Below are 27,429 nucleotides of genomic sequence, written 5' to 3'. Positions count from 1 at the left end.
CATTGATGCTGTGGGTTGTGGACAGCGCGGCTGAGGATAGCCGCCCGTGCTGGCTCTAGCCAGGGTGCCTGCCTTGCTTGAGAACCCACACAAGATCAATTTTTGAACAGATCTTAATATGTCTATGTAGAATTAATTTGACTGTAGTTTGATCTAATTACTGCAAAGACATTTAATAAGACAATATCTGGCTTAAGCAAATACAAGCCATGGAACTCAGCTCAAACCTAGCTCATCACTCTCATGTAGTTGAACACCATAATGGAAGTTGGAATACTGCTGGGAAGAGTTATTATGGGAAGTGGTGAGTTTTGAATGTAGAACAAAACACCATGAGGATGACAAAGAGCAAGTCAGCCCTATGACTATGGTCCTTATATTGTCAACCTTGTTTGCAGCACTTTTTTAATAATCTGGAAATGGAGTCTTTCCTCACTGATTGTCCTTTCTTTTATACATACTGTCTTTTTTCCTCTCCATTCTTCTGTATTTTACTTCTTTGAGTACATAACAGCAGCACTGCCAAATAAAACATGATCAAAATAGCAATCTCCAAGCATCTGGGGATGAATCTCAAAACCAAAACTACATTACTACAATTATTCCTTTAAAACAGAGGTGTGAGGTTAAGCTACAGAAACTCACGATTGAGCAAAAGAACAGTACATTTCCGCTGCATAGGTGAGCAATGGTTTGCACTTAATGCAACTATTGCTTAACTTCCTTTTCCAGGCTTTCACTTGTTTAATTTAACTCTGATTAATTTAATTAAAACAAAAAAAGGTAAACATTTTGTTTCCTTGGAATGTTTTGTTATTTTTGTTTAGGAGAAAAAAGGTAGGATAAATAAATACCCTCTTTCATACTGACCTATATCAAGGAAACCGATAGGTTATAAACACAGACTTCAGACTTTATTCAAGGGAAATAATCAAGAAAACTCTTTAAAATATGTTTACATATATATAATGCACTCTGCTTGTGAAAAATATTTATACAAAAATTAAGACAACTGTTAATTCTCAAATGTTATAAATATAAAAATGTAACCTGCTTTCTAAGTCAGTTCAGCCAAAACTTATTTCAGATCATTTATATTACTGAACATCCCTGAAAATTTGTAATTAGTAAGCTAATGAATCACAGTGGAGTCTAAAACTGGAAATGGAGATGCAAGTCTGAAGATAAACTAAATCAGCAATCAACAAGGACCAGATCAGTTGAAAAATAAAAAATGTTCTAGCCATACCGCTTGTATTCATATCATCTTAATACATTTATTTTTTTTTTTTACATTAGTTCTTTAAATTTGCACTCACAGTAATGTTTTATACAAAAAAAACCCCAAAACCAACCTCACTGTAATATTAATTTTGGAAAGGGGATTTAGTGGTGTAGTTTTGTATATGTGCTTAACTTCCTAGTGATGTACCGCTGGGCTTCCAAATAGATAAATTATGTTTAACATGTCTCAGTAACTGCAGTTTTAATAGACTTCAGTAACTGCAGCTATAGGGAAAGAACAGAAAAAAATAAACTGGAAGTAATATATCAGGTGAAACCAGACATAACGGAATGCTGAAACCAGCTAACCAAGACACTTGGTGAAACAACCAAGGCCAGAAGAAGGAAAAAACAAGGCCAACCATCAATCTAAAGTGCTAATTTGGATAGAAGGTAATTCTGGCAGGGGGAGATCCCAACCACTGACTCACAGCCACCAACCCAAGAAACCCACCAAATCAAAGGAAGATGAGCATACGGACTAATTAGAATAAGAAGTGACAGAATAATTTAACCAATAGAAAGTAGAATACTAATTAATGAGAAAACTTTGTAACTTGTTGCCAATGAACACTGGTGCTATTGTATGCTAAAATGTATAAAAGTGAAAAGTTTTGATAGTCATGCTGCTGGCTTTGTGGATTTGCCACCCAGTGTCCCTTTCTGTACAGAACTGTGAATAAATCAAATACCTCAACTATGTGTGGATTGGCTTCTTGCACAACAGGTGATAGAACCTGTTTTAGGACAACAGTACTCTATCATAGTTGCCATTTTCAGGGGAAGTGTGAATGCATTTAAGTTCTCCTTTTTGAGATAACACCTGTCATATGACAGTACTTGCTGCACAAACTGGACGGGAGCTGATTTTTTTCCAGTCAATAATCAGTTTCATAATCAGTTCCTGTTATGGGCATCAATCCTTCATTCATTCAGTTATAAAAATGTGACTTATTAGAAAAGGAAAAATAGAGTCTAAAGGCACAGAATCATGTAGCTGCTTTACTAGGAATCTGTAAAAAAGAATCACTTTAATATAAGAAATCCAAATCTAGGAAAGTAAAAAGGCATTGGTAGCCAGCTTTTAGCTAGCCAACTGTTGGGAGTTAGGTGTCCTCCTTTTAGTTCTGGCTCACCTGTGGAATTCTTACCCATTAGTTGCAGGGAAAACCTGACTGCAGGTACTTGGTGAGTGCTTGAGAAAACACAAAGAGTTCATCTGGGCCCAGGGGGGGAAGGGGGCAAGAAAAGGGGAGGTAGGGGCAGTTTGGCAGGCTTCTTCAGCTTTGGAGAAGGACACTTGGGGCACGCAGAAATGTTGCGGTGAGGAGAAGGAAATTTTGCCATCACCCAGATGGAGCTGCTGCTTCTTCTCCTTTTTCCCTCTTCGTTGGTGGGACTCGCACCCCTGGCCTAGGGGGACGTGGCAGTGCCAGGCACCGCCGCGGAGCTGCTGATACACCTCAGCCACCGGCCCAGGATCTCTGCTCATTCCTGCCGTTCCAGCTGAGTGTTCCTCAGAGCCCTGCAGGAGCACCGGGACTGCCCGCCTGAGGGGGTTTGTGAAGCAAAGCCTCTCCTCCATCCCTTCCCGTCTCAGCCGAGAAGGCTGTCACGGGGTCCCTGGTTCTGTTTTCTTGCTAACGCTGTAGTTATAGTTGTTTGTTTGCCTTGTTATGCATACTAATAAAGAACTGTTATTCCTATCCCCAGATCTCTGCCTGAGAGCCCTTAATTTCAGAATTATAATAATTCGGAAGGAGGGGGTCTACATTTTTATTCCAGGAGAGGCTCCTGCCCTCCCTAGCAGACACCTGTCTTCCAAAACTGAGACACCAACTTACTTAAAGTTGCAAACAGTTTTGAGGTCTACAAAGTATGCACTAAGATACCACGTTTCATAAAGCAATAAGGCAAATAACATACTCATTATTTTTAAAAAGTTACAATGGTTATATAAGCATACACAGTATAACTTGGTTACAATGTTTGGTACTGTTTCTACTACATAGCCCTATAACTCTTTCCTTTCTACATAATCAGAGATTAAATGAAGATTCCAGGTGAACACAAAACCACCCTTGTACCACAATCTACCACTGGCAACAGTTTTTCAGCAGCAGCAATGTTTGCTCTGCTTCTTGAGTCACATTCATATTGAGGGAATTCCACAAATCAAAGTTCAGAGATTAAACACTGTTATACTTGTGAAGAGCTTCCTCTGGCTTTTGTGTCACTTTTTGAAAAAAGAGTATTTGCTGTTTCAAGAAATGCTGCATCTGTAATTTAAAGTCCCTCACACGAATTTTGTGGAAATTATTAATTTCTGCTAGAGTTGCAAAAGAAATAATGTTACAGCGTTCTTCAATGCCCTCAGCTTTTGGGAGTTCCATCTTCCCCTCTTCCACATGTCGCTTACTCTCCTTTACTTTGGTAAGGGCTCCTGTGTAAAGAACAAAACAAAATAGTTGAACTGTGAGGACAATGTAGACTCAACTCCTGTACTTTAACAAGTGATTTTATAACAACAACAAGGATTCATAGAAGGCTCATTCTAAATGTATATACGTGTGCATATATATATAGAAATGAAAAGGAATAAAATTAAAGCTTTTTCAGATCAAAAATCACAGAACAGGGAATCTTGTTAAAAAAAATACTTTAAGATGCTAGCTTGCAAAAATTGCCTGTTTCACAGTCTAAAGAATCTGATGGTATATTTCAGAGAATATCTGATAAATATGTTATAAATACATGTGATATTGGCTTTTTGCAAGTATTAAGATGAATATTATATGTATAATTTTATAATAGCTTTTATGTGAATGCAGTCTTTATCTCCTGCTATTAGCTAGAATTTAGGAGTAGGTCAGAAGAATTTTGGACATTAGGTTCAGGTCCTGCCGGAGCAAGCAGGATTACCTCCAGTGAACAGATGATATGGCCCAGGCTGCTATCAGCACTCACCACCTGTGGAAGAAAGAGCCACGGCCCAAATTAAAAGATGATCAGAGAGAAATTAAAACCGCAAAGCCAAGAAATGTGCATACTCTAAAAAGGCGGATCCAAGGAGTGGCCATGCAAAACAGTTCCTGGAAAAGTTTAAATATGCATGAAATCCATGTGGCAGAAATGGTATATAAAGGGTGTTTCCAAAGCACCAGGTGTGCTCTTGGCAGAGAGCCGAGCCCCCCGGCTGTTTTAACCCTTTGCTTTATTATCTTTGTGTCCTATTGTCTTTTTGTTTATATTAAACCTTTTAAAATTTATCAGGAGAGTGAAACTCGTTTTTCACAAATACATGCCGTGGGTTGATGCTGGCCAGATGCCAGGCACCCACGAAAGCCATTCACTCACTCCCCTCTGCAGCTGGACAGAGGAGAGAAATTTTAAAGAAGGGTTCATGAGTTGAGATAAGGACTGGGAGAGAGATCATTCATTAAATACCATAATGGGCAAAACAGGATCCACTTAGATATACAAGGTGAATTTATTACTAACAAAACCAAAGCAGGATAATGAGAAGTAAATAAGCCCTTAAAAACACCTTCCCCCCCCACCCCTCCCTCCTTTCCAGCTCTACTGCCTATCCCAGGGGGGCATGGAGGCAGGGAATGGGAGTTACATTCAGTTCAACACCCAAGATTTTCTTTCAGGGAGAGGAGTTGTTCCCCTGCTGCACCATGAGTTCCCTCCCACTGGAGACAGTTCTCGCCTGAATCAATGTGTTGGGGGTTCGGTGTCCTTCTTTTTGTTTCTTCTTCTTCTTCTTCCTTCTTTCTTCTTCTTCCTCTTCTTCTTCTTCTCCTTTTCTTCTCCTTCTTCTTCTCCTTTTCTTCTTCTTCTCCTTTTCTTCTCCTTTTCTTCTCCTTTTCTTCTCCTTCTCCTTCTCCTTCTCCTTCTCCTTCTCCTTCTTCTTCTTCTTCTTCTTCTCCTCCTCCTCCTCCTCCTCCTCCTCCTCCTCCCTTTCCATCTTGGCCGAGAAGGCTGTCACAGGGTCCCTGTTTCTGTTTTGCTATTAATGCCATAGTTGTTGCTTGTTTGCCTTGTTATACATACTAGTAAAGAACTGTTATTCCTATCCCCATTTCTTTTCCTGAGAGCCCCTTGATTTCAAAATTACAGTCATTCAGAGGGAGGGGGTTTACATTTTTCATTCCAAGGGAGGCTCCTGCCCTCCCTAGCAGACAAGGCTCCTGCCCTCCCTAGCAGACACTGGTCTTCCAAATTAGGACACTCTCATGAATAGTAGCTCCCTGGGACCTGCTGCAACGTGAGTCACTCCCATGTGCAAACAGTCCTCCCAAAACTGCTGTGGCATAGGTCACTCTTCCACAGGATGCAATCCTTCAAGGACAGGCTGTTCTAGCCTATGTGCAGGGCCTCTCTCTCCACGGGGCTCCCATAGGATCACAGCCTCCTCCAGGCATCCACCTGGGAATCCATCTGGCATGGGAACCTCCCCCAAGGGCTGTGGGTGGATCTCTGCATTCCCTGTGAATCCCCATGGGCTGCAGGGGTACAGCCTGCTTCGCCCTAGTCACCACAGCCTGCAGAGGCATCTTGGCTCTGGTGCCTGGAGCACCTCCTCCCCCTCCTTCTTCCTGACCTTGGCGTCTTCACAGTTGTTTGTCTCACATATTCTCACTCTGCTCTTCTCTGGCTGAAAAGTAAAACTGCTCCACAACCTTTGTTTTCATTTCTTCTTAAATATGTTATCGCAGAGGCCTTACCACCATTTCTAATTGTCCCAGCCTTTGCCAGAGGCATGTCCATCTTCAGAGCCATCGGGGATTTGCTCTGCCAGACATGGTTGAAGCTTCTAGCAGCCTCTCACAGAAGGCACCTCTGTGCCCCCCACCACCACCACAAACCAGGCCATACAAAACCAATACAGTATACCAGTGAAACAGAAAAATTAAGAATTAGGAAATAAACATAAAGAAATACTTGACTAAAAAGGGGGGGTTTGACAAAAACCATACCCTGACACCCTGATCCACAAGAACAGGAAAAGGGTCAGACTGCAAGATAAGATAAGGAGCTAGAATACACAAACAAGATGCAAAGACAAAGGCACCACAGGATAAAGGAGATTCCTCGGACCCTAAGCCGGAAGGAACGGATTTAAAGTCCCAAAAGGTGGTCAAAGGACTGAAAGGGGCATGGAGCTATTTGTAATATGAAGTGAGGACAGACGTCGTGTAACCCTACTTTGTAAAGGATAAAAGGAGAAAACCAAATCTCAAAGGTGCGCATGCTTTTCGGAGCAGATATCCCCATGCACCTCAGCACTGAATAAAATTCACACCTACTCTTATAATTATTCTGCAAGTTATAGAGTTCTTTTTCTATCCGCATATCACCAGCAGTGGAAAAACATGAAAGCATTAGAGAACTAGTCAGATCAAGTGAAGCCTACATAAATACCAGAAAAATAGCCTCATTCAGAAATGGGACTTTGTGAAATATCACATTTCACAAGTTTTGTGAAATATAAAAAGGAGATCAGAATACACAAAATCTTGGTAATACACCATTTTGCTTTTATACTGCAGATATCCCAAAATTAATTATTGATTACTATATAATGTAAAAGTTTATTTCAAAGTTGTGGAGATCCAGGTAAAGCTAACACAAGCTTGTAAGAGCTAGAAGAAACACAGAACAAAAGAACTGATAGTCTTCCTTGTCCAAATAGCTAATTAAAGCATACACATCTTACAAAACCAAAATATCACCCAAACTAGATTCACCTAAAGCAGTAAAGCAGACTCATCTAGTGACAACACCAAGATGAGTCTTAGACATTTATTTGTCTCAATTTCCCATAAGAGCAACTTATTTTCCTTAAATATTATATACATATTTCATTCATATAACTGAAACGAACCAGATCAATAAAGCTTTTACCTTATCACAAAATGTTAGTAATATGGCATTTTTCACAACCTTTATGATCCCAATTAAGTTAGTTGTTCCTTTAACTATTTGTAATGTCTTAATGTCGTGGTTTTAAACCAGTAACTAAAAAAGATTACTTATTTTTTTGCTGTGAGATATGGATTAGAACAAGAGTAAAACAGGCTTAAAACTTAAAAGGAATAAAGAAAGTTTATTAACAATCTACAAGAATAATAACACCAGAATAAACTTTCAGAAAACCCTTTTTATCCCTTACTGCCCACCATTCCTTTGTTCACATGACAACAGAGACAAAAACTTTGGAACTTTGGTGGTTAAAACAGTCCCAATTCCTGCTACAGTCTTTTCATCAGTCTTTGTAGAGAAACAGAAGTCTCTTTCTGTTAATCTATGGAGTTTCTCACAAGAAAACTACTTCTGCTATAGTTTTCTATTTCTCTGATGTCAGCTGCCCAGAAATCTGTCATCAGAGCTCACTCCTCCCATTTCACATCACTCTGAGGTGTATTATGGGCCATAAGTCTAGGGATGTCATTTTAAGGATGAGTTATTCAAAGGTAAAAGTCTTCTTCATCTGTCTCTGTGAGCTTCACTAGAAAACAGCTTTCTCATTGCCCCCCAAGGCTTCAAATCTTTGCTTCACTCTATTCTAGCACTTCACTGTATCACAATCACTCTACTTTTTACTCAGAATTTACACTTTGAACACTCTGTTCCTCCCTATATACTGTCATGAATTAAAGGAGTTTTTTCAAGACCTTATTGTCCATTTCCATAGCCTCAACAGAAAGGTATTTCAGCTCACAAAGCATCTCCTTATTCTCTACCTTTTCTGAAACTTAATTCTTTTCTTTACTGTCTCTGATAGTTTTATATAGTCTCTTTTCATGTTGATTACTCTCTTTTTCTTTCTCCGGATTAAAAAAAAAGATTAATCTGCAAGTCTCATCTGGGTAATGAAAGGGTTAAAATCTTGCCCAGGCTTTTGTTGATGGTTCTGTGATCTCTGCCGGAGCAAGAGCTGGAGCTGTCTTCAATAGAAGATTCCTCATGGCTGCTTTGGAAAGTCTAGTCGCCGCCTCAGCCCGCCGCAGGTTCAGAGCTCCTTTTTTTCTTCACTCGTCAGTCTCTGGTGAATTTAGTCACAGCAAAACCTGCAGCCGAGCCAGAGACCGGCTTGGCCCGGCCAGAGCCTGGGACAAGCCCCCCGCAGGCCCCCATCTCCCGGCCGAGAGACGCGGCAGGCTCAGCCCAGCCCCCCTCCCGGCCGCATGGCCGGGCAGGGAACGGGAGGCCAGCCGGAGCTCTGTTACCTTTCACAGCCAGGAAACAAAGAGAACAAGAGTACTCTGGCTTTACATCTTAAGGTAGGGTTCACAAGTTGATCCCACTTTTCAATGGTCAAAACTGCTGTCAATTCCCAGTAATGACCGATAATTGGTCAGGAGAAAAGACTCTCATCAGTCACCAGCAACTTCAACTTCTTTAGCTCCCAAAACCACCTTAAAGGTAGAGTCACCCCATGACACTTAACTAATTTTCTCGTTTTGCATTACATTTATTAACATACATGGAGGGTTGACCCTGTCTGGATGCCAGATGCCCACCAAAGCTGCCCTATCACTCCCCTCCTCAACTGGACAGGGGAGAAAAACTATAACAAAAGGCTCCTGGGTGGAGACAAAGACAGGGAGAGATCACCCACCGATTACTGTCATGGGCAAAACAGACTTGGAGAAATTACTGAATTTATTACCAACAAAAATCAGAGCCGGATAATGAGCAATAAACACAAAACTTAAAACACCCCTGCCCCTTCCTGTGAGGGACTGGAATGTTAATGGCTCAAACAATCAGGGTGCAAGCTGAGGATGTGCAAAATAACCACCCAGGGGCAGAGGGTGAGCACACCTGCCACCTCAGGATACAGCTGGGTGTTGAACAAGATAAGGGAAGAGGCTAATAAGAGGCAAATCCATCGAGGTGGGATAATGGTTTTTATCATGCCAAAGTCTTTACACAAGTGGATCAGCTGTGAAAACTCCACTCTGGGAAGCACCAGGACATTCACATGTAGCCTGGAAGTAATCACCCCTTCTGATGGGCCATAATTGACTCAAGTGTGCTGACCTGAGAGGCAGCTGTGACATCTTCAGAGGTGTCATAAACGATCAAAGACTTAAAAAGTGTCCCATGATCTACAGCATTGCATCATTCAGTGTGAAATTCCCCACCCCAGGGGAGGTACCTGGGCATTCCCACCTGGACATGAGCATATATAACCCATGGAACTTCTTCAAGATCTGCTCCAGCAGGGGGGTCCTTCATGAGGTCATGAGTCCTGACAAACCTGCTTCAGTGTGGGCTTCTCTCTACAGGGTCACAGGTCCAGTCAGGAGACTGCTCTAGCACAGGCTTCCTGCAGGTTCACAGCCTCCTTCAGGCATCTACCTGCTCCAGCATGGGGTCCTACATGGGCTACAGGGGAATCTCTGCTCTGGCACCTGGAGTGCCTCCTTCTCTGCTTCTTCCCTGACCTTGATGCCTACAGGGTTACTTCTCTCACATATTCTCACTCCTCTCTCCAGCTGCAGGTTCTTGCCACAATTTTTCTTTTCCTCCTTAAATATGTTATCCCAGGGCTGCTACCACTGTCACTGATTGGCTTGGCCTTGGTCAGTGGCAGGTCTGTCCTGGATCTGGCTGACACTGGCTCTGCTGGACATGAGAGAAGCTTCTAGCTTCTTCACAGAAGCTCCCATTGTAGCCACCCTGACGACTCCCCCCCTCCCCCCCCACCAAAACCTGTCCATGAAAACCCAATACACCATACTGTGACTACAGTTCACAGACAGGGCTCCCTATACATTGCAAAGAAATGTTTTCCTATGGTCTCTGCAGTAACACTAACCAGCAAGCTAACAGAGAAAGTTCTCTGCCTATCTTTCAGCAGGATGATCTCCGTGCTATCGGCTTGTCTTGGTTTAGAGCAAATTTGGGAGAGAACTTCTAAATGGGGGTTTATCAGAAAGTAAATTCAAGCGGCCCCTCCTTCAACTGATTTGGGAAAAAAAGATTTTTTTGGATAAAAGTGGAAAAAACCTGTTTATTTAACAGAAATTTAATAATATTAAGCCATAAAACCTCTCTCTGTTTGATGAGATGGCAAATCTAGAAAAAGTCTTTTTCATGTGGTGTTGCTAGGCTTGCTCAGGTTCTTATCAGTCCCTCTGGCTCTGGAAAGTGCTGAGACCCAGGCCCCAGTGGGCCACAGGTGTGAGCTCCTGGGGTTTGTCTGTTTTTTCAGTCCAGAGTAAGTTTGAACAGATCTAAGAAAAAGGAAAAAAACAGTCCAGGGAACGTCTCTGCCTCAGTTAACTAAAAACTAACTAAAAGCAAGAGAGCTCTGTCCCACTGTCTGTCCATGTTGCAGACAATACAGTCTAGGAACAGGATGTGGGGGAGTGAGGGCTCTTTCTCAATACAAACCATGTGCTTCTCATTCCCTCTCTTCGCTCCCAAAGCCAGTTTTAAAGGTGCAGAACTTAATATGTAACATAAAGCAACTTGGGATACAAGCATCATAAAGTCACCTTAAGACTGCTGCAGAAGCAGGTTTATCTTCTTGTCAGCCAGAATCTACACATTTAGTAAACACCATTAAACAGTAAAATTGTAGTTTCTCACCAGTGATGTTATCTTTCTTTACTTTACATGTCCATTTAACAAGCCAGTTCTTACAAGTCTTTCCCCAGTTCTCTGACACATCTCTTCAGTTCAGATTTGGAACATGAGATTATGCACAGCTGTTGGGGGTTAAGTGTCCTTTTAGTTCTGGCTCACCTGTGGAATTTTTACCCATTAGTTGCAGGGAAAACCTGACTGCAGGTACTTGGTGAGTGCTTGAGAAAACACAAAGAGTTCATCTGGGCCCAGGGGGGGAAGGGGGCAAGAAAAGGGGAGGTAGGGGCAGTTTGGCAGGCTTCTTCAGCTTTGGAGAAGGACACTTGGGGCACGCAGAAATGTTGCGGTGAGGAGAAGGAAATTTCGCCATCACCCAGACGGAGCTGCTGCTTCTTCTCCTTCTTCCCTCTTCGTTGGTGGGACTCGCACCCCCGGCCTAGGGGGACGTGGCAGTGCCAGGCACCACCGCGGAGCTGCTGATACACCTCAGCCACCGGCCCAGGATCTCTGCTCATTCCTGCCGTTCCAGCTGAGTGTTCCTCAGAGCCCTGCAGGAGCACCGGGACTGCCCGCCTGAGGGGGTTTGTGAAGCAAAGCCTCTCCTCCATCCCTTCCCGTCTCAGCCGAGAAGGCTGTCACGGGGTCCCTGGTTCTGTTTTCTTGCTAACGCTGTAGTTATAGTTGTTTGTTTGCCTTGTTATGCATACTAATAAAGAACTGTTATTCCTATCCCCAGATCTCTGCCTGAGAGCCCTTAATTTCAGAATTATAATAATTCGGAAGGAGGGGGTCTACATTTTTATTCCAGGAGAGGCTCCTGCCCTCCCTAGCAGACACCTGTCTTCCAAAACCGAGACAACAACAGTGTCTGAGTTTTCTCTATGGGCACTGATTTGGGAGGGAATCAATCAGCACAGCTGCTGCTCCATGTCTTTTTTTCCCACTTATTCCCCTGCCTGGTGTGGCTCATCACCTGCCCATCTCCAGCCCCTCACCTGGCAGTCAGGTAGAATGGAAGGTCAAAGTATGCTCTTACTACAGTGTGCTAGTTTGGGCTGGTGTAGAGTTAACTTTCTTCCCAGTGGCTGGTATGGGGCTGTGTTTTGGATTTGTGCTGAACACAGGGTTGATAATATAGAGATGTTTTTGTTATTGCTGAGGAAGGCTTGCACAGAGCCTTTTCTGCTTCTCATACTGCCATGCTGGCAAGGAGGCTGGGGGTGCATGGTGAAATAAAGAACTCTGATCCAAGAGAAAAGTTTTGCTAGACAGAATATCCCCTTATTGCAGCTATGGCCAGGCTGGGGACATATTGAGAATTTATTTGGAATTTGGAAAGAGACACAGCCTGAACAGGTGACCCAACCTGACCTAAGGGATATTCCAGGCTACATCATGCTAAGTATATAAAGCTGAATGAAAAAGAAGGAAGAGTGGGATATTCAGTTGCAGTGTTTGTATACCCAAGTCATCTCTCCTGCACATGGCTGAACACCTGCCTGCCCATGAGAAGCAGGGAATGAACTCCTTGCTTTGCTTTTGCTTGTGTGTGTAACTTTTGCTTTCCCTATTAAACTGTCTTTATCTCAACCCACTAGTTTTCTAGCTTTTACCCCTCCAATTCTCTCCCTGATCCCACTGGTGGGGGAGTGAGTGAGAGGCTGTGTGGGACTTGGCTCCTGGCTGGGGTTAAACTACCAGGAAGTTAAAATACCACATGATTTGGCAGACTTAGGGAAAAGGAGCTTTTCCCATTTTTGAAATGGGGGTTGTGCCTTGCATTATAAATAAAATCTGTAATTTCTAAAATTCAGAGAAGCATGTGTGATTTTTCTCTGTACAACTTCTAACAACAACTTGTTAACTTGGCTGGGGGGTGTTTTGAATAGCAAATATGCAGAAAATATTTTCTCTGTTCTCAGTATTTCTCTACTCTTAATGTTTTTGTCCTTAATTTGCATTTAGACTGCTCTCTTCGTGGCACATCCTGTCTGCAGCCCTGGTAGGAACTTTCAGTTGTGAGCATAAGAAATTCCCCTCTGATGTGATGCAGTTGTAGAAAGACAGTAGAGAAGATTTTCCTTTTCTTTTTTAAACTGTAGCAGGGAAATTATTAACAAGTTTAAGTGTACACTGAAGACTGCATGGCCAAGGATGCTGGTATTTGAGTGGCAGAGGCCATACTCTGAAGCTGGTGTGCCAAAGAGATGCTAGAAGGTCAAGAGCAGTGACTCTCCCCAAGGTTGAGGTGGTGGCAGGACCTGGCTTCACACCTTCCTGATCCCTATGGCCCACCAGCATGAATGCTAAAAGCTTGTCACCAGCTGCTACAGCTGATTGACCTCACCATCTCCAGTGTAGCCCAAAAAAAACAAAAAAGAAAAATCTTTTTCACATGCAGCGGTGCCAGCAGCAGGATCAGATTGGTTAATATTAATGTTTATTTTTTTATTTCATTGATCATTGATGAAAAAAACTCCAAAAAACAAACCCAAAACTAACTCCAGAATAAAATACTAGTATCCTATAAATCTAGGCTCATAAATTATACTACTCTACATTCTTCAGGTCACAATTGAATCATATTCTAATCTACACAATTCAGAGATCACACAAAAGTAAGTCTTTCCTAGAGATTTCAGAAACTATTAATATTCATCTGGTGGTGTCAGAGACTGAAATGTTACGAGTTCATGGCTTAAACATTGCCATAAAAGACTTTTGCCCCATTAGGGCAAAAATGTAAAATGAAGCTGCACCAAGGAAGCTGCACCATGTACAAAGCCCACCTCACCCTCAATGGGCCTCCTGACTGAAACCATGAACTGTGAGTTAAGCCACCTAAGACAACTTGACATAAGATAAAGTAACACTTTGATTCGATCATCTCAGGTCTGGGAAGAAATAAATAAAGCTGGGACAGCATCCATGGGAGGGCCAAGTCCAGCAGCTGTCATGAAAATCATCCCTTCCTGGCTTCAGGCTGAGGGAGGCCATAGCCCTCAAGCTTATCTCTTACTGCCAGGTTTACACAGACTCCCCCTCCCCAAACAAGGGGGGAGAAGAAGGATGTTTTTGGGTGTGTGGCAAAACCTCTGGTCAGAGGCAGTGAATACCCATCCTCCCTTACAGAAACTGGCTCACTTGTAAAAAAGCTCCCCCCTACCCTGGGAAAGCTGCATCCACAGGACATTCATGTGAGAGGCAGCTGGAGAGGTGTCATAATCCATCAAAAGCCCCTGAAGTGCTCCCCAGACTTATTCCTGAAGCCTTGCACCAAAGCACTGCATGTGATGCAAAATGATGCAACCAATCCAGAGTCTTGAAAGAAACAGTGTCAAACTTGCCCTTTTGCAGGAGAGGTGCCTGGGCATTCCCACCTGGCCCAAATGTACATTAATCCATTGAATTCTATGCCTTTCAGCAGGGGACCCTCACCACCAAGAAGACCAGATGGAGGGAAGCAACAAGATGTTGTTGTAACCCATGGAGGGGTGATATCTTTCAACTTAATCTGTTTCTGTCACTCTTCCTGTACCTTCCCATCTCTTTTTTATTTCTTTATCTTTATTTCTCTCTTATTTACTGTTAAATAAAATATACCTTTTTTTGGTATCAACATTTAACCTCATTTGGTTTTAATCTCATTTTGAGGAATATTCGAACCTAATATTTCTATCTGCAATCCACAGAGAGCTCACTTTCCTCTCCTATAATTAGCGGATTGTAACAGGTGCTTTCAAAATTTACACTGATTTAATTAATATATAAACAATTAATGATGATGTTAGAAAGCAGTGTCAAATGTCATTCAATTTTAAAAAGTTACCAGTGTTAATGGACATGATAAATGTTTATTTTTTTAAATAATGCCATATTTAAGATCTGATTAGACTCACAACACATACATCTGCAAATTGAAGTACACAGACATAGGAAGAGCATACATGGCAAATTTATGCAGAGCTACAAGGACTGTAATCATACCTGTGCATGTTCAGAGTCTTCACAATACTCATGCAACTGGAAAATATTTAAATTATTCCATTCACAATGTGCATTTCAGCTCCAGAGTCCCCCAAAAAAATCTACACGTTTTGGCGTGCAGCACCTCCAGTATAAATGTTTCACTGGGTCATGTTACACCACACTGCTATGCAAGCAATGAACCAGTTTTCCCTTGAAAATCACTGACAAGACCTAAACAGATTTTTTTAAATGTATCTATTCTGTTACCAATTTCATGAGACAACCACTCCAAACCACACTTCTCACTTTTTAAATTTTTTTAAATTTAAATTCTCATGGCCTTTGTGAAAGAGATAAACAAGATATTGTGTAGAAAGCATTTGCCATTTGTTTGCTCATCTGCCAATAAAACTAATATTTTGGAGGCTAAGCCAAATGTGATTTCATTTTTTAAATTAGAATTTTCAGTTATTTGAACAAGACAATTTAAAATAAGGTACCATCTGGATGAGCTTATACAGTTTGCACACATTAATGTGGCATTTTAACTGTTCAAATAAAGTCTAACAATGAAGTCATGGAAAGAGGCTGGAAAGGTTGAAACATGTCCTTGTGTTGTGGTTTCACCCCAGCTGGCACCCAAGTACCATGCAGCCTCCCGCTCACTTCCCCCACCAGTAAGATCAAGAAGAGAATTGGAAAGGTATAAGCTAGAAAACTCATGGGTTGAGATAAAGACAGTTTAATAGGGAAAGCAGGGCCCCATCACGTGTAACGGTTACTTGAGTAGACAAATGACATCACTAAAAATGTTCTCCCCCTTCCTCCTTCTTCCCTCCACTTTCTATATTGAGCATGATGTCATATGGTCTGGAATATCCTTTTGGTCAGTTAGGGTTACCTGTTCCGGTTGTGTCTCCTCCCAACCTCCCATGTGCTGCCAATCCCCTTGCCAGCACAGCAGTAAGAAAAGCAGAAAAGGCCTCAAGGCCCTGTGCAACCCCTGCTCAGCAATAACAAAAGCATTTATGTATAATCAATCCTGTGTTCAGCATAAACCCAAAACACAGCCCCATACTGGCCACTGTGAAGACAATTAATTCTACCCTAGCCAAAACCAGCACACTTTGTTTCAAAGATGACTTGCAAAATAGCAAAATTGGACAGGTCATTTGTTTTTAATTATGTGCTTACAAAGATTTGGAAAAGTTCTGGGAGCTACTCTCTGGTTTTAGTTGACCAATTCTTGTCTTCCCTGTTTGGATGGAAATCATTTTAGTAAGACCTGGATTTCTCTCAGCTGCAAGAGAGAAACATGTGACTATCTAGATTCTTCATAAGCTTCAGGCTGAAAAGGTATTACATAGTTTTAAAATAAAATTACTTCCTCTTTCTCCAAAACAATTTTTACTTTTTCAGTATCTACACCAACTTGCTACTCTCTAACTCTCCACAAGGTTTTCCCAATAGACAAGATCTTACTGCCTGTGGTGAACAAGTACCCATAAAAACATGAGAGCTGACAATGTATTGTCTTTGGTCAAATCTATGTGTGTGAGCTCTAATCAAAACTTCTCTACCCTGTTGGAACTAAATAGGCAATCTGGATAGACTTCCTGATGTGCAGCAAATACATGTAATTTTTGCCATGGGAGGATGTGATAGATTGACATTTAAGAAACAAAGAGAAACACCTAAAGAAGTTAAGGGTGCTGGAGGCTGATGGGAGTTTTTTCTCCTGGCCAATAACTGGCCATTTCAGAGAACTGACAGTAGTTTTGACCATTGAAAAGTGAGATCAACCTGTGAACACCACCTTAAGACCTAAGCCCGGGAATTTCTTTGTCTCTTTAGTTTCCAGCTTTTAAAGAGGTAACAGGGCTCTGGTTCAGCCTCCTCCCCCACCCCAGGCCGGACAAGGCCGCGGAGGGGGGCGGAGCAGAGCTGGCCGGAGTTCTGTGGGTCCCAGAGAAGATAGAGACTGTAAAGTGTCAGGAGCCCCTTCTCAGAGAGCTCGCTGAACCTTGTACAACGAGGCTGCCGGGCAAGGCCAGTCCCCTGCCGCTGCTGAGTTTCACCAGAAACTGACGAGTAAAGAGAGAAAAAGCCATTGACCTGCAGCGGGCTGAGACAGTGACCACACTCTCCAGAGCAACCATGAAAAATCTTCCATTGCAGACAGCTCCAGCTGCTGCTCCGGCAGAGATCACAAAACCATCCACAAAGCCTGGGCAAAATTTTAACTCTTTCACCACCCAGATAAGACTTGCAGATTAATCTTTTTTTTTCCAGAAAAAAGAGAAGAAAGAGAGTGATCAACAAGTAAAAAGACAACATAAACTATCAAAGACAGTGAAGAAAAGAATTAAGCTTCAAATGAGAGAGAGAAATAAGGAGATGCTTTAATAAGCTGAAATATTCTTTTGCTAAAACTATGAAGATAGACAATAGTGTTCTGAAAAAAATCCTTTAATTCATGACAGAGTATATTGGGGGGAATGGAGTATTCCAAAGTGTAGATTTAAGCAAATAGTGAAGTAGTTGTGATCCTATGAGATGCTGGAACAGAAAAAGAGAAGTGATAGTTGTTGAAGATTTATAGCCCTTAAGAGGCAAAGAGAAAATTTCTGTTTCCAGAGATCATCACAGAGACAGATGAAGAGAACTTTTGCCTTTGAATAACTCATCCTTAAAATGACACCCCGTGACTTCATGACCCAAAAAACCCACCTCAGAGTGGTGTGAAATGGAAGGAGAAAACTGATGACAGAGTTTCCAGGTGGCTGGAATCAGAAAAATAGAAAACCATGAGAAAAATGGTTTTCTTCTCCATAAATTAGCAGAAGAAAACTTCTTTTTGTCTACAAAAACTGATGAAAAGACTATGGCAAAATTAAGACTGCTTTAACCACCAGGTTTTTTTTGTCTCTATGTTGTCATGTGAACAAGAGAATGGTTGACTAGTGAAGAAAAAAAGTTTCTGGAAGTTTTATTCTGGTTTCTTATTCTTGTAGTTTTTGTTAATAAACTTTCTTTTTTCCTTTTAAGTTTTAAGCCTGTTTTGCTCTTTTTCTAATCCATATCTCACAGCAAGAAATGAGTAAGTTTTCTAGAAATTTTGTTAGCTAATGCTTTAAACCAACAACAGAGGAACAGTTATACTCTTCCTCTACTAACAGCTTGTTTTTAAAAAAAAAATTACTGGGGTTTTATCAGCTATGAAACATCTATCTGTCATCTAATTTATATACCATGATAATAGGTTCCAAACTGACTACATGAATTTAAAAACACATCATGACTGACTAAGTGAATCTTGCTTTTTTAGAAAAGTAAGGCAAGGCAAGGCAAGGCAAGGCAAGAAAAGATTGTGGGAGTGAGAGAAAGAGAAAAAACAATCATGTTTAAGAAGATATGCATATTTTTGGTAGACAGAACATGAAGTCAAAATTTTTCCTGTTTAATCTTCTTCAAATAAAGTCTTTCCTCAGTTTTAGTCCTGCTCATTATTGTGTTCTGTGTGATTTACAAACACCAGAGAACCTAGAATTTTATGTTTTCTAGATTCCTTCATATTTTAGACATGCAAAAGTCTCAGTTTCCTTCAGGTTACTGGGAGGTAATATTAGGTGATTTAGGAGCAAGCAGACAACACTACATCATTGCTGTAATAGAAAAGGAGAACCTGAGAGGGCAAGAAATAAAAGAGTCATCCTAGAGCAATCCAACCTTTTTCATAAAAATCCTAAAACAGATGACATGTAAATACCCAACTATTTTTTCCTGTTGTGAGGGTCATCTGACTAGGTTTACATGCTTAGCTCTCAGACAATAAAGTGGGACTTATGATACCTAAAGATTTTTGCTTTTTATATATTTTTCATATATTTGTAGCTTTGTAGACTGTTATATGGTTATATAGCTCCTAGTATTTTTCCTACCCTTTCTCTTAGATTTTAGAATAATAAGCTAAGAGTTTGACTATTCCTGAAATTCTGTTTAGTCCTATTCTGAAGAAAAGAACCTCTAACAAGGACATTTTGTTTTTCAAATAGAATCTGAGAAGACATAACAAGAAATAGGGCAAAGAAGCCCCTGGAACAATTCTGAGGGGCAGATCCAAGGGTGGGTTACTGGGGTAACTGATTTCCTATTGGATGTATTGGCTAGATATACTAATTAATTAACCTTATAAAAATTGTAGTAATTCTTTATCACTCATGTACATACCTATGCTTTGTGCACCTGAAAGCTTTCATTAAAGATCTGCTTTTTATCTTACCATTTTAATACTTGTTGCAAGGTTTTATCCTTTTGTTCTTTGGCAACACCCCCTGGAAACTATGTATCTGAGGGATGGAGGGGGGAAAAAGTGGATAAAGGAAAAATAAGGACAGAAAAAACATGTCTGCACAACAAACGTAAGAGGCAAGAAAGCAAAAAAGAGAACTGTTTTTAAATTGTGATATAAAATTTTAGGTGTGCATTTTGAACAGTCTGATCTACTTATGAGCACACATACCCCCACTCAAATAAACCTAAAATCATTAGAAAAATCCAGGTTTCAGTGCTGTTTGGGGTTTTTCAATGCTTGAAATTTTGATGCATTCCCAGATGGAATGTGTTTTTTTACTATGATTTTGTGAGATATTCTAAAAATACTCCCAGTATATTGTTCAAATACTCTTTAGACATTTTTAGAATTAAGTTTGCTTTAGGTAAATAAGACCACTTGCCTTATTTTACTTTAACAACCGGTGATCAAGAAGCAAAAGAGTCATTCATATATTTTTGAAAATAATTCTTTTAAATCTTGCCCTGCAGACAAAATGGAATTGCTGCTTACATCTTAACATTTAGGCCCCTTTATCAAATCCATTAAAATTTTCCCCAAGTCTGTTTTGCCCATGACAGTAATCTGAGTGATCTTTCCCTGTCATTATCTTCCCCCACGAGCCTTTCATTATATTTTTTCTTCCTTGTCTAGTTGAGGAGGCAAGTGACAGAGAGGCCTCCAGCTGGGGTCAACCCATCATAGTAGACCTTTTTTAAAAACACAGTTAAAAAGGCATTATCCATTACAAATGAAGATGAGAGGCTGCTTTTCTTCTCCAAATTAGAGTCACTAAAACTAGCATTTCTAGAAAGATACACCAGTTCTGCAAAAGAAATTACAGAAGTACAACTTATTTTTCAAGCCTGTGGAGGACCAGGTGTAAGCATGTTTTATCACAAACATTCTGTTAGGACAAGAAAGATGTGATTGGAAGAGAGGGTCCCTGCAGAGGTGGGGCAGCCTGAGCCAACTTCCTGCTCCACCTTGAAACTCGTGACACCATCAACTTTCCCTCCCCCCCCAGCTCACTTCCTGAAGGAGGGCTCAAAGGGCTGACTGTGCACACATGAACAAAACAGCGTGAAAAGTCTAGTTTACATGAGGCATACACCAGATTAACTATAAAAGTGAGAGGAATGACGGGTTTGTCTTTACAAACAATCAGTGGGTCTGCTGATAGATGAAACTAGCACTGAGAGATAAAAGAAACAATGGGATGGATTCCACTGATTGATGAATGGAAAAAGATATTTGCCTTTATAAACAATCTGTAGGTTTGCTGGTAAATGAGACTGGATATTGAAAGATGAAAGGGACACTGAGGAAACACCATAAATTCCATAAGAATTAAAAATTAAGAGGGATGTTATACATTAGAGGGGAATCTTAGGTATCAGGCATTCTGAGAAGTCTGTACCTCTCAAGTACCTCAGCCTATGGGGAAAAAGAGAAGGACGTGCAGCTGGGAAATTAGGATAAAAAGGAGGCTGCATCCTCCAAAAATTTGAGAGACCCCAGGGGAATGCCCCATGGCCTCTCCCATTATTCGAATAAAGTAAAATAACTCCTCTGTCTCCTTTTTGGACATAAACCTCTAGTGTTTTGTGGATTAATTTTCCTGACAAAAGGAAATTGATAGCTTTCCCTCTTCTCTTTTTCCTCTCTTTTGCTTTCTTTGCTTCACCAGCTCCAGACCATCCATGCAGCTGTACCAATGGGGGTTCTAAGGATTGGTGATCTTTCTTTTCTCTCTCTTTTCTGCCTTTATTTCTCTTCTCCCTTGCTTTGCCTGGGCAAAGCACAGCTATCATATTTTACCCTGTACTCTGTACAAAAGATTGTTGTGGGAGGGGAGAGCTTGTGTTATCGTGTTGTGGCTTGTGAGCCAGCACCTTTGAGATGTTTGTTGCAGGAGTTGAGAGATTATTGAAGTGTACTGTAAATTAAGGGCCTGTTAGCCAATACCTTTTGAGTCTAAATAGTGGGCTAGTTACCAGAGTTAAGATGATTGTAGAATAAAACATATTAGTTCCCTGACCCTTGGTCTGGTATCTTTGTTCAGCCTGATGAGAACTTACAACAAACATCACGTTGCCTACCAGTGGGTTGTGGCAAAGCCTACTAAAATAGAAGTTGGTCCTCAATTGGCATATGGGAGTTTACATCTTTCCTCTGTCTCTTCCAGAGCAGGAAGTTTAACTTTTCTCACAGAACATTCCTTAAACATTGGGTGCACAAGATGAAGGTGAGGAATCTTTCAAAACTTCTTATTGAAGTTATTGCCATTTCATAAAATACTTATAATATTAATAAGATAATAAACAGCTTGAAAATATTCACACAGTCCAGTGGTCCACATATTTTACAAAAGTGACCAAAATGACAAACTCTTTTGGCACACTTCAGATCATGTATGGTATCCTCAACATGGGAGGCAGAAAGACCTCGACCCCAAAACAATAAAAGATCACAATAGTTAAAACATTTTCCTGCTGGTACACAGACAAAGCAATAGTGAGGCTTACATGGCTTTGGTTCATAATTCTAAGAGAAAAGATAAAGCCCAAATGGAGGGAAATTTTCTTCTCTGGCTCAGATCCTCTGGCCTTCTTTTTGCAGAAGAAGAGTTGAAGAAATTATTCAAAAACCCTAGACATGCAGACTTCTCAGTCTATACCACAAAACACACTTCCAAATCACATTAAGCACCTGCTCAACTATCTGCAGTAGAGCAAACCTATAACAGGACAAGGGAGTCATATTCTACCCACAGATATGGGTATGTTTTGAGCATAACAGCCTTTATTTTTTGGTCCTTCTCAGGTCTAGGACAATATAGAAACAGAGTCTAGAAAATGCTTCAAGTTTTGCCCCAAGTGGACAATATATTTGCACTATGTAGAAGAAAAATGGAAAAGTACTTCTAACTTCAGAGTTCATCTTTTTAAAGTCATGGCCATGTAAGCAATATAACAGTTTGTTGTTTCTACCACTTCTAAGGACACACAAAAAGAAGTTGCACACTAGAAAAGAAAACACTGAAAGATTTTTGCTTGGTCTATAAAGACAGTAATTCTCAAATACTGACAACTGTCACAGTAAATTTAAAGTAAAGCTCTTATGTTGCAAGAACAGCAAAGAGTTCATATTTTCATCTGATCTGCAAAGTTATACCTTGTTACAAGTAACTTTTTAAAGAAATAAAACAGCAGTATACTGGGAGTAAAAAACATCTTCCTCTGTTTTCTTCCAGTTTTCCTATTTTGTAAAGGGAATGACAACAACAAACATTTAACCTGGCTCTAATCCTGTTCCTGTAATTAACATGAACACTCAAAAGACCAGTTTCTCAAGCACATGTGGTTAGACACTGGTCAAATGCCAGGAACCCATGACAGCAAACAGCTGTTCACTTGCCCTCCCCTGCCACAGGTGGAATGAGGTAAGAAAAATTTAAACAAAGGATTCATGAGTTAAGGACCGGAGAAAACACTCAAGGGCAAAACAGGCTTGACTTGGGGATATAAAGTGCATTTATTACTAAGATCACAGCACAAAATTGAGAAGTAAAATAAGACCTTAAAACCACCTTTTTTCCCCCAGCCCCTCCCTCTTTCCCACTAATAGGAAAAGACAGGGGGTGGGGGTTCTGGTCAGTTCATCGCCTGAGGTTTTCTTCCACTGCTCAGGGAGAGGACTTCCCCTGCTATGCCATGGGGTCCCTTCCCACAGGAGACAGTTCTCTGAACTTCTCCAGCATGGGTCCAATCTCATGAACAGCAGTCCTCTGAAAACTACAGCAACGTGAGTCCCTCCCATGGGCAAACAATCCTCCCAAAACTGCTGTGGCATAGGTCACTCTTCCACAGGGTGCAGTCCTCCAAGGACAGGTTGCTTCAGCCTGGAAGCAGGGGCCCCTCTCTCCACCAGGTCTCCCACTGGATGACAGCCTCCTCTAGACATCCACTTGCTCCAGCATGGGAACCACCCCCACAGGCTGTGAGTGGATCTCTGCATTCCCCGTGGACCTCTATGGGCTGAAGGGGGATAGCCTGCTTCACCATGGTCATCAGCATGGCCTGCAGAGGAATCTTGGCTCTGGCACCTGGACCACCTCCTCCACTGACCTTAGTGTCTCCATGTTGTTTCACTCACATATTCTCACCTTCTCCTCTTCTCTAGCTGGAATTAAAACTGCCCCCACTTTGTTTTGATCTTCTTATTAAATATGTTATTAGAGGCATTAACACCATCTCTAATTGGTCCAGCTTTAGCCAGTGGCATGTCCATCTTCAGAGCCATCAGGGATTGGCTCTGCCAGACATGGTAGAAGCTTCCAGCAGCTTCTCACAGAAGCCACCTCTGTGCCCCCCCCCCCCCCCTACCAAAAATCAGGCCATGCAAAACAAACACCGCATACCATTTTCTAAAGGCAAATATGTACCAGGGATAATATAGTGTTAAAGGCAGTTTTAGACAAGAGGTGGTAGAGCATCAACACCTGCACACAGACTGACTGTACATTTCTCCAACCAGTTCCAAGACAGTGCTCTGGCACAAAATCAGCTCTACATACATCATGCTCATGCACTAGTCTAGTGGAAGCTCAGTTAGATGAGTTTTCTCTGGTTCAGCATGGCAAACCTAAGCAATAAGTGCAGATTTAAACAGAACTATAAAGGAAACATTCCTATACAAGTTGAAGGAAATATGAGTTGAGTCAAGCATGTAACTTCTTCACAATCCTCAGATTACAGTCTCCAAGAATATTACATTGAAGAACTTATGTAGTCCTAAATCTTGAGGATACAGTGTTTAAATAGTATATATCATCTGCTGTGTTATTTCACCTAATTAAAAATCTTTCCCTCTGTTTTTTTCCCAGAAGCTTACAAATAATCCTATTATTATTTGACGACTCACTCTAAAATTCTCTACTCTCAAACACGAGGCATTACCAAGGTCATCCTTCTTTCCAAATTTAAAATACTTTAAAGTTGCTATCAGAACAGTGACACAGCAACTAACAGAACTCCTTTAGGAATAGATTACACACTTCCCTTTTCTATTCAAAACAATATTGATCGTTTAAGTTTCCACTCATAATTTACAAGATTTGACAGAAGAATGGAAATCTGACTTTGATACACGTAATTTTAATCAAAAGCTTACTTTTTTAAATTAACAGTTTGTGCACTTTATACCAACTTTGCCTCCTCAGTTTTTCCCAGCAATAATGCACACCTCCTGGAAGCCTGCCTTTTTGATCTATTGAAAGAACTCTTCCAACTTTTTTACCGTAAAACTCAAGGTACTCTTCCAGATGCAATAATCATGAAAATGACACATAAGGGTAAAAAAGATTGATTCACCATGGGTGACAATTCAAGCTCTACCTCTTGTGGAGTACAACATGGCCTATTAATCTCCAAAATAATTTTCAATAAAGAAGCTTGCACATTTTATTGAATAACTGTTACACATACCCATTTCTGTACTGAATATGTGATGTTTCCTCGGTCTCTTTTACAGCTCTAATCCCCACACATCCCTGATCATATATAACAGCAAAAAGAATGAATGATGGGCTAGTCTTTTCATAATGATGAATATATGATTAGTATTAACTTCACAGCTGGGAAATCAACTACACATATACCATGCTATAAGCTTAGATTTGTCTGAACAAGTGTCACTAGTTATGTAGCAGATGATTTTTTCATATTTGGAGTTCCTTTTACTCCAGTGGATCACAAAACATCATACAAACAGCAACCTGAACCTCAGAAGCATGTTTCAGCTAGAAAAATGATAAAAGGATAACAAGTGAGCAACATCTTTTTGTGATAATAAGGGCAAAGGATAAACAACTCCAACTAAGAACATTATGGAAGACCATCATCCTTACAAAGGTTGCAAGAGAGTTTCATGTATGGCTGAACTGACAAACACCAGTAGCTTTAAACATCTCATCTGAATGTCTGACACTGAAAAATGCACACACCACCATGTACACCTCAAACAAAGTAGTCAATCAGATTATCTCCATCTTCGGTTTACTTTATATTTGTTATCTACTAGATCAGAGATTTAAGATAACTAACATACATCAAACAGTAATAGATGTTTGCATACCGCTTTATCTCCAGGCTTTGTAAACAAGGCCATTAAACTTTAATGTATCAGCAGTATAGGCAGATGTGGTTTCTTTCAGAGATACACAACCAAACACAGTAACCTCTTTTCAATAAAGTTCCCAACAATGTATAGACCTTTGGCACAGAATGTAAATTGCCACTGATGTGTTATTTTGTATTTTTAGCAACAGCTTACCTGAGTAAACACTGAAAGATTTAACTCAAGGCCAGCAAGCCAGATGCAGAGCAAATTTAGCCCTTTGTCTCCATATCTGTGTGCATACCACTGAAACATAAAATTTCATCGTTTCAGAAAACATGTAAGGGTGTTACCTTTCTGGACGTGGATGATATCTGGAAAGTTGGCCAAATGCCCCTGATAGAGTGCTAACAAATCCGTCACAGCATCGAGGTCCTGCTGGGGCTGATCTGCAAAGAGGTCCCCGATGGCATCATAGGCTTCTGAAGTGAAGGCTATGGCTTGGTTGAGGCCAGCTGAGAAGGCTTGCTGGTCCAGTTCAAATGCCTGACTGAGACACTTAAAAGAGTGTCCCACCTTCTGGTATTCCTTCTTGAAACCAGTGACTTGTTTACGAGCAAACTCATTGGCTGTGTGATTAAGCTGCAGGGCACTTTCATCCATCTTCTTTGTGAAAGCTTTGAAGCCATCTACCTGACCTTCTACCTCATGCAAGTCCAGGCCAGCCCCAGAGCCAGCAGGGACACTGATGGTCAGGAAAAAGTTGGCACCCACCATCTCATCCTTCTCAGCCTTGCACTTGCCTTGTTTGCAGGTCTTTTCATCTGTGCTGGGACAGGTGAGGAAGTGCTGGAAGGCATCGCACTGAGCCAGCACAGGGTGGCTGCACATGTGGTCCATCCACCAGGCCAGGCCTTTGCGACGTTTGGAGATGAAGTCCTCCTCAAAGCGGCCAGTGGCCTGCTTCTCTGGCAAGTGGGGCACGGAGATGACGGGGAACTTCTCAGCCAGGCGCCCATAGAGCCAGTCAAAGTGCTTGTAGCAGTGGTGCACCTGCTGCCCAGTGTGGCTGGACACCAGCTTGTAGGCGATGTAACTCTTCATGCCCTTGAATTTAGTCTGTTTGGTGGGGTCCTCGATGGAGCACTGGAAGGGGTAGGGGTTCTCCTGCCACTCAGGGCCCCGGGGGCCCAACACCACGCACAGCTTGTCCCCGTCCCTCACAAAACCTGATACCTCACCCAGCACAAAGGCCTCCCCACCAGACTTGACGAAGGTCGAGAAGCGATTGAGGTTGCGGCTTACCTTGGCCGAACTCTTGGTGCTGCTGCTGGGCGGGTGCAGGTGACCTGCCAGCTGGCCACTGCGGGAGCTCAGGGACATGTCAGACTGCATAGACAGGCGGTAGTGGCCAGAGGCCCGTCTACCCTCCGCCTCGTAGATTGGATAGGAGCTGCTCAGGGAGCCTGGCTCATCGGCCACCGTGGAGCTTTCATCCCAGTCATCGTCCCAGTCGTCATCGTTGCCCTGGCTGAGCTGGTAGGAACCGCCGTAGGGTGGCGGCAGGAAAGGGTACCCGGCGGCGGCAGGGACCCCTAGTGTTGCCGGCTTGAAGGCGGCGGGGGGCAGCAACGGCTCGAAACCGCCGGCAGGCAGGTTGGCGTAGCGGGCGGGCGGCGGCGTCTCGGCCGCACGGATAACCTGCACGTAGGAGGCCGGGAAGAGACCGCGGTCGCCTTGGCTGTTGATACCCTCCAGCCAACCCTCGATGTCCTGCTTACTGCAGAGGCTCAGCACCTCATGCTCCCGCAGCGAGATTTCCGCCGGGTTCTCCGATCTGAAGTCGTACAGCGCCCGGGCCCGCAGCGCCATGGCCCCACCGCCCAACCGCCCGCCGGGGGCTCCCCGCCGTCGTCTCTCACCTCACCACGACGACGGAGCTGTGCAGGAGTGCGCCGCGGCCCTCTGCGTCTGGCCCGCAGTGACACTGCAGCGGCTGGTTCCCTGAGCTCCGCTGCGCTGCGGCGAGGTCGGCTCCTAGTCCCGGCTTCACCTCGACGGACGAGGCAGGGCGCAGGGGCCGAACCGGCGAATGTCCCACGTCGCCAGTTTCG

The 27,429-nt window shown here is 42.1% G+C and overlaps 1 protein-coding gene across 1 annotated transcript; it reads right to left on the bottom strand.

Moving 5' to 3' along the window:
• Positions 1-735: 735 nt before the first annotated feature.
• Positions 736-27,187, bottom strand: LOC102106331 (sorting nexin-18). The gene is made up of 2 exons (XM_088061529.1): positions 25,669-27,187; positions 736-3,727 (listed from the first exon to the last, which is right to left on the bottom strand). Exons 1-2 carry the CDS (start codon positions 27,185-27,187, stop codon positions 3,474-3,476), a joined length of 1,773 nt encoding a protein of 590 aa, XP_087917655.1. The 3' UTR covers positions 736-3,473.
• Between the last annotated feature and the right edge of the window lie 242 nt (positions 27,188-27,429).

Source organism: Pseudopodoces humilis, chromosome 12 (assembly GCF_049639895.1).
Source record: "Pseudopodoces humilis isolate 2021_Gansu_Grassland_sample_001 chromosome 12, ASM4963989v1, whole genome shotgun sequence".
NCBI lineage: Eukaryota > Metazoa > Chordata > Aves > Passeriformes > Paridae > Pseudopodoces > Pseudopodoces humilis.
Note: the sequence above shows the minus strand (reverse complement) of the source record. Positions and strands in the feature narration are given on the sequence as shown.